The 7,154-nt window shown below is 50.4% G+C and overlaps 2 protein-coding genes across 2 annotated transcripts; one reads left to right on the top strand and one right to left on the bottom strand.

The window, feature by feature from the left end:
• Positions 1–1,045: 1,045 nt before the first annotated feature.
• UV8b_00437 (uncharacterized protein) lies at positions 1,046–3,084 on the top strand (the record flags this gene model as incomplete). The annotated part of the gene is made up of 4 exons (XM_043137935.1): positions 1,046–1,336; positions 1,444–1,501; positions 1,612–2,732; positions 2,824–3,084. The coding sequence occupies 4 exons, from the start codon at positions 1,046–1,048 to the stop codon at positions 3,082–3,084; spliced, it is 1,731 nt and encodes a 576-aa protein (XP_042993869.1).
• A 1,491-nt stretch (positions 3,085–4,575) lies between these two features.
• UV8b_00436 (uncharacterized protein) lies at positions 4,576–6,871 on the bottom strand (the record flags this gene model as incomplete). The annotated part of the gene is made up of 6 exons (XM_043137934.1): positions 4,576–5,575; positions 5,647–5,984; positions 6,056–6,168; positions 6,223–6,376; positions 6,454–6,663; positions 6,788–6,871. The coding sequence occupies 6 exons, from the start codon at positions 6,869–6,871 to the stop codon at positions 4,576–4,578; spliced, it is 1,899 nt and encodes a 632-aa protein (XP_042993868.1).
• Between the last annotated feature and the right edge of the window lie 283 nt (positions 6,872–7,154).

Raw genomic sequence — 7,154 nt, 5'->3', positions numbered from 1 at the left:
GAAAGAGATTGACAAGGCGACATTCGATTGTATGTTATTTTGCAATGATCAACTTGAAGAGAACTGAACAAGGAAACCAAACCCAACCTCTTTTTTTTTTTTTTTTTTTTTTTTTTTTTGGAGAGAGGGAGGGGGGGGGAAACAAGCTCTTCCAAACCTCCAAGTTAGTACCAACCTCTCGCCCCTTCACTATCAGTAGTAGGTGGGTCCTCCTTCAGAATGTCTCCGTGTTCGTCCATTGCTCGGTCCGGAATCTCTTGCGATAAGTGCAAACGTTCCATACTCTCTCCGCCCACGTTGCAGGTGAGACCTCTCTTCCCTCGGACGCAGGACCACTACCCCATAAACCCTGCATTCAAGGTATTCGAGAAGCGGCCCTTGGTCTCACCCGCGGTGTTGAAAGACATGGTTTCCGTCCTTCCGTTTGTCTTCATAGGCCTTGTCCTGTCTGTCTCCTGTCGTGGTATCAGTTTTTAAATAGTTTGTCCGTACGGTGATAGTCGCTTCCGGTTTCTTGGTGTCGCATCGCCAACACTTCTCTGTCTGATTGCCAGGCCAGAACTGAAGCTGGACATGTTTGTCAACCATGTGGCTTAGTAGTCCTGTTCGAACGCATCTGGTTGCAGCCTTTTCCCCCTTGATACACCCCTGTTAGGTTCTTCCCCGAGTTGCCCAGCCCCCGGGGCCCAGATCTAGTGTCGTGGCCTTGGCGTGTCTTCTTCATCGACTGTAAAGACACCCCCTGTGAATGAGGCGTTCTGCTAACTCTCCATCTCTAAGCCGTGACCCTCGACCCTCGACCCCAGGTTGCCATTGCTTCCAGAAAAGCTGTACATTTGTCTCATTCTCTTTAAAGAAAGGTTGATCCCCTCCAAACCTGACGAGCTCTCCATCTTCCCATCTCTCACATTCCATTCCTTCCTGCCCATTCTTGGTTTTCGTCAATTGCCCTTACCGTTGGGCGTTGGCTGCTGTTCCGCGTCCGTTTGTTACTCTCGCCTCAGTTGGTGAGGAGTATCTTTGCTCGCCAAATACTATCGGCGCCATGTCGTCCAAAGACGAAGCTATTGACGCGAGCGTCATGGAGAAGGGCCACCCAACGGCTCTGGAGGGCACGTCCCATGTCATTACCGGTCGTGATGAAGGCCTCCCTCGCCATTCCAACTTCATGACCCGAACCGGTTTGAACGCCGAGTCTTTCAAAAAAGCGCATTATGGTCGCGGCCAAGTTGAACTCGAACGCCCCATGAGCGCCAGGCATCTCAACATGATTGCTATTGGTGGTTCCATTGGTGCTGGCTTCTTTGTCGGTTCAGGTGGTGCTTTGGCCAAAGGTGTAAGTGGCAAAATTATTCCTAAACAGCCGAGCTTGGCGGAGGTTCCCTCATCCAATACGTATGCTTGATGGTTTTTTGCGGGATTAGCACTAAACCCGATTTGCAGGGCCCCGGAACTCTTTTTGTCGATTTTCTTATCATCGGTGTCATGATGTTTAACGTCGGTAAGTAAACTCCTCCCTGCTTTGCCGGGCTATTCTTTTGGCATGCTGCGGTATAACATTTCATGTCTTTTTTCTCGGCCAGCTAACGGGTTCTGTTCTGTGCCTGTCAGTCTATGCTCTTGGTGAACTTGCTGTCATGTTTCCCGTCTCCGGTGGCTTCTATACCTATTCATCTCGCTTCATTGATCCTTCTTGGGGATTCGCCATGGGCTGGAATTACGTCTTCCAATGGGCAGTCGTCTTACCGCTTGAGTTGACGGTATGTGGCCTGACTATTCAATACTGGAATGAGCAAATCTCGGTTGGTGTTTGGGTTGCCGTTTTTCTCGCCGCTATCATCATCATCAATCTATTTGGCGCTCTAGGATATGCCGAAGAGGAATTCGTCTCGTCGGTTTTCAAGCTGACCGCGACGGTTGTTTTTATGATCATCGCTTTCGTCTTGGTCCTCGGTGGAGGCCCCAAGAGTGGCCGATATAACGAGTACTGGGGGGCCCGATACTGGTATGATCCTGGTGCTTTCAAGAATGGCTTCAAGGGTTTCTGTGCCGTCTTTGTTACTGCAGCCTTCTCTTTCTCTGGAACTGAGCTGGTTGGCCTCGCCGCCGCAGAGTCGAAGAACCCCGTCAAATCTCTGCCCAGTGCTATCAAGCAGGTCTTTTGGCGCATCACAGTTTTCTATATCCTTGGTCTCTTCTTTGTTGGTCTGCTGATCAACTCCAACGACCCTGCACTACTCTCGAACGCCGCCTTTACTGATGTTAAGGCTTCGCCCTTTGTCTTGGTCGGTAAATACGCCGGTTTAAAAGGATTTGACCACTTTATGAATGTGGTAATCCTGGTCTCTGTGCTTTCTATAGGAGTATCTGGTGTATATGGCGGCTCCAGGACTTTGACTGCTTTGGCTCAGCAAGGCTATGCTCCGAAGCTGTTTACCTATATTGATAAGTCTGGTCGTCCTCTAGCGTCCGTTGCTGCTCTTCTTCTTTGCGGATTTCTTGGATTCCTGAGCCTCGACTCCCGAGGCCCTGTTGTCTTCGACTGGCTCTTGGCTTTATCTGGACTAGCTGCTCTCTTCACCTGGGGCTCTATTTGCTTGGCCCATATCCGTTTCCGCAAGGCTTGGAAGTACCACGGTCACTCACTCGACGAAATCCCATTCAAGGCTATTGGAGGAGTTTATGGCTCTTGGCTCGGTCTCGCCCTCTGTATCCTTGTCCTGATAGCCCAGGTAAGAAGAGAAAAAAAGACCCGTTGCCCCGTTATTTTGTGTTTGTTGATGAGAATCGCTTGAAATCCGATTGCTGACCTGTTGGGGCTAGTTTTACACTGCTATTGCTGCTCCTCCTGGCAAATCCGGATTGGGTACTGTCGAGGGCTTTTTCAAGTCGTACTTGGCGTTCCCCGTCGTCATATTCTTCTGGATCATCGGATATCTGTGGAAGCGAACTGGGTGGCTTCGAACTGAGCAGATGGATGTTGACACTGGTCGACGTGAGATGGACTGGGAAGAGATTAATGCCTACCGAGCCAAGGTCGCGTCATGGCCCGCATGGAGACGCATCCTGCACCACACTTTTTAGAAGTGGCCATGACCATGGCATGGCAGTCTGTTGTACGATTGTGTTTTTGATTGTTTGAATAATGCTCCCGCGCACATGGCAGCCCAAGGAATCTGGAACCTTTTTTTTTCAGCACTTCATGGAAGGATAGGTAGCCTTGATTTCCCAGAGTGGGAGAGCAAGATATTCTGACGACGGAGTTCTTGTAGTTGTTGCTGCACATTGTTAGCTGTTAGATACCTCCTCACAAATGATACCTGATTGAATTCAGCACCCAAGAATGATTATGCTAAACGCACGGGGTATACAGACCATTGCATCGTTTTACCACGATTACCATGCTTACCATGTTTTGTCATGTCGGAGCAGACAGAAAATGCCGCTCGAAGACTCGCAGCAGGAAGGTTGCGTCGGCCGTGTGCAAATGTCTTCCAGCACTGTGGCTTCTCAAGCGCTTGACGGTTGCATTTGCACGCCAGCCGAGTTGAGGTTTTGCACTGTGCAGCTGTCAATTGCGCCCTTCCAGGCTGCAATCAAACCAGGCTGCTCCTACGCCCTTCCTTTGGTTGGCATCGACGCACGCCGGCAGCCCCGACCGAGTTTTAGATGACATCAGCGTCAACTCCAAGAGGCGTCACCATATTTTGTGCTGCCTTTCATCCTTATACCAGCGGCGCTCGCTGCACCTGAAAAAAACGTGGCACTGCTCCGTACCAACAGACAAACCATCCAGCCGTGGTTGGTGGGTTGTTTGGAGTAGATGGGGCCCAATTCCTAGCTCGAGTTAAAGATGCCTGGGGGATCATCAGCAGAACCCGCCCAAGGCAAGTATGGGATCGCAAGAATTCTGAACGTTACCGCACATAGGTAGCATGTCGTAAAGATTCCGTATGCTTCGTAGTATGTAGGATCTACCTGCTGCTTTGAATTCTAGTAGGACGAGGTAAAATCCTTGGCGAGGAATTGCGGAATCTGGACTTTGGAGTAAATGTATAAATAATGGAGCATGCCAAGAAGCCTCATGACAAAGTCATGCCGTTGGCGTGAGTTTCGGCTAGGCCTGTAGAAGGCAAGGGATGCCGACAAGTACGTTGATGCGTTGATATTCCCAATTAAGAAAAGAAAACGAAAACGAAAACAAAAACGAAACAAAAGCGAGGGAATGGAGGAAATGGAGGAAATGGAGGGAAATAAAGGCAACCTGCAGGCCTAGGTATCAACTAAATTAGAAGGCATTTGAACCTCGTTGCGTCCGACAATGAGACATCAAAACGCTATACTAATCAGGGCACGGAAGCACCTTAGCTTCTTGCGAAATCAGCATGATGCAACAGCCAGGCGCCATTTATCTGCTCCAGCATGTAATGGTGTTCCAAGATGACATGCGAGCAGTCGGGGCGCCGATCTTTCTGTTCGTCTTGAAATTAGGCTCCAGATCGTCACACCAGCCCTCAGACAGCGTCTGTCAGAATGCCAGTCTATGCTATCCGTTCAAGATGATTATTGAAATCATCAAACGTCCTTGTCGACCGTCACTCTCGCATCGACGACCGAGACTCTTGCCATCTGCTTCAGTAGACTTCTCTCGTCTGCCTCTCTAAACTTGTCCCACTTATCCAAGCCCTCCTTCGCCTGGATGCTCAACGTTTCGTATCCCTGTTTTATAACCTCTGTCACTTGAAGGGTAGTCAGGTTCCTTGGTTTCTTCTTCGCCGAGTCGCCTCCCTCGGTCAGCATTTGCTCGTAATGAGTGCTGACGCTGATGAGGGTGTCGATGGAATTGCTTTTCCTGTTTCCTAGGCCATAGCTCTTTTTGAATTTGGAAAGAACTTCCCCGGATTCGACTACCTTGTAAAACAGATCATCATAAGCGGCCGGTGTCGGCAGAAATGCCTCTCCCGCGGACAGTGAAAGCGCGACCAGATTGACGACATGATCAAGTAGCGTGCTGATGTGGGTGAGATGTTTCAGGTCAGAGGTGTACGTTGTTAGGAAACGAACAAGGGAGAGCAACGATCGGAAAAATTCCGACCAATGATAGGCAAGACGAGTTCTCGAACGGGACAGGAAGGAGATGGTTCGCAACAGTATACCCAGGCAGAGCGTGTAAAGGCTGACGTCCAATCGTCGCCTAAGGTTATGGTTGATTCCATCAATCATGCAGTCAAGAACGCTGGCGGCGAGCACCCGATCTTCCTTGACTAAAGGCAGGAATGGTTGCCGGTGCCTGCAGAGTCGCACAGGAGCTTTCACTTCATCGCTGCAAATTCTTCTACAAGTTGCTGGGTCCTCGACAAGCAAGCGAAGGACCATGAGGTTCAAATGCGCGTAGCAGGATGCTCGATGCGACAGATAAGCATGTTGAAGCATGTAGGATGTGAGAGATAGATAGCTTGCAATTGGGCGCTCGCTTCCAGCTTCACCGGGCATTGACACCAAATTGAAGCAAAACAGCTTGTTGGCATGCGCAAAGTCATACGCGGCCAGCAAGACTGCCGCACTGGCAGCAGGACTGATGCGTCTGTCAGTCAGCCAGTTGGGCTCTCGGGCGCGGCCGTGGCGTGCAAAGATTGTGAGACTCACAGCTCGGAAAATAACTGCTTCGCTGTCGCCACATCATGGAGTGGTTTCTTGTCAGGCTTCGGGCCACGGACTATCAGACCAAGACCGATAAGATTCAGAGTGTTGCTCCATGTCCAGCCTTCCGGGAGGTCGTCTTGGACGTCGATGTAGTCTAGCCGCAGCGCTTGACAAGTGTAACCAACACACTGCACGATTTTTTGAATCGTTGATTCGTTAACGAAATCGTTGAATCGGAGCTGATACGGATTTTGAGACTCGAACTTGTTGTAGTTGGCAAGTAGTCCTAAAAGGATAAAAGGCTCTAGCACTGGACCAGGCTTTTCTGAATCTTGTATAAACTGTCGGATGATTATTGACGTCAGCAAAAAAGCTTCGCGCCGTCTGTCTTTCACGGGTTCTGTAGACCTGCCTTCATTACAGCTGGGAACAGGTCCCTTTGAATCATGTATGTCAGAAGAGTGGTCTGATATGCGCCGGCGGTAGCCGCGAGCAGCACCTTGACAGCCTTGTGCCGTATGATTACTGAGGAACCTTGTCAGCCGGATTACCTTGGATGCACTACTGGGCCGTACCCACAGCTTTCTCCATTTCGAACTATTGAGTCCAAGGTGCTGATGAAATCGGCGAACACGCTGTCAATATGATCGAGCCCGGCTAGAACGGAAATGATGTCGGAGCTGGGGTGCGGGTATCTCTTGGACAGCAGACAGGAGAGATAAGTGGTCAGAGTCTAGGCAATATCAGTTTTGAGATGAACGGAGACTGATTGAGGTGAGAAAGGGGGGGGGGGGGGGGGTTCCATTGTACATCCAATGCATGCGAAGGAGCAGAGCCTTGCCCTGTCTTCACGGTCGCAATTGCTGCACCAAAGAGCTCCCTCGTTCGACCTTCAGAGAACAGTGTCGCGGCCGGGGATAGATCATTCAACAAGTTCCGCAAGCTCTCCAGATCTGGCCGCAACAGGAAGAACTCTTTCCAGAAACCGTCCGACTTCTCTCCACCATCATCGTCATCGTCCTAGGAGGCAGTGAAGGGTCAGCCACGGGACCAGGGTCGGAGCGCGCACTGCATCCATACCTTGGGGAAAGAGTTAGTGTGTCCGACGCATGTCAAGGATCAGGAAATGCGACAAGTGTCAAACCTTGAAAAGGGAGGAATATAGTTGGACGATCTTGGGCGTAAATACCTCTGGTGGAGGTTGGCGGGTGAGCGGCGATGCGTCCATGGAAAAGCCAGCGTTTGGAGCATCGACCGTCAGCTCGCGGGCAAGTCATAAGTTGTTGTTTCTTCTGGCTTTGTAGCCGCGAGCTTGTTCAAGAAACTCGAACCCAACACGGGTGCGGGTTGGGAACGCGTGCGAATAAGGACCGTGCTGTGGGGCAATTTCTTGCACTGTACGGACTAGTATTAAGAGGTACTGTACTGTACCAGTCGACCCAAGGAACCTGTGTAATAAGGTACTCCGTACTGAAGCCTGCATCTCTCTTGATCACAAGTTCATCTGGAAG

This window comes from Ustilaginoidea virens, chromosome 1 (assembly GCF_000687475.1).
Source record: "Ustilaginoidea virens chromosome 1, complete sequence".
Classification (NCBI taxonomy): domain Eukaryota; kingdom Fungi; phylum Ascomycota; class Sordariomycetes; order Hypocreales; family Clavicipitaceae; genus Ustilaginoidea; species Ustilaginoidea virens.
This window is presented reverse-complemented; position numbering and strand designations above follow the sequence as displayed.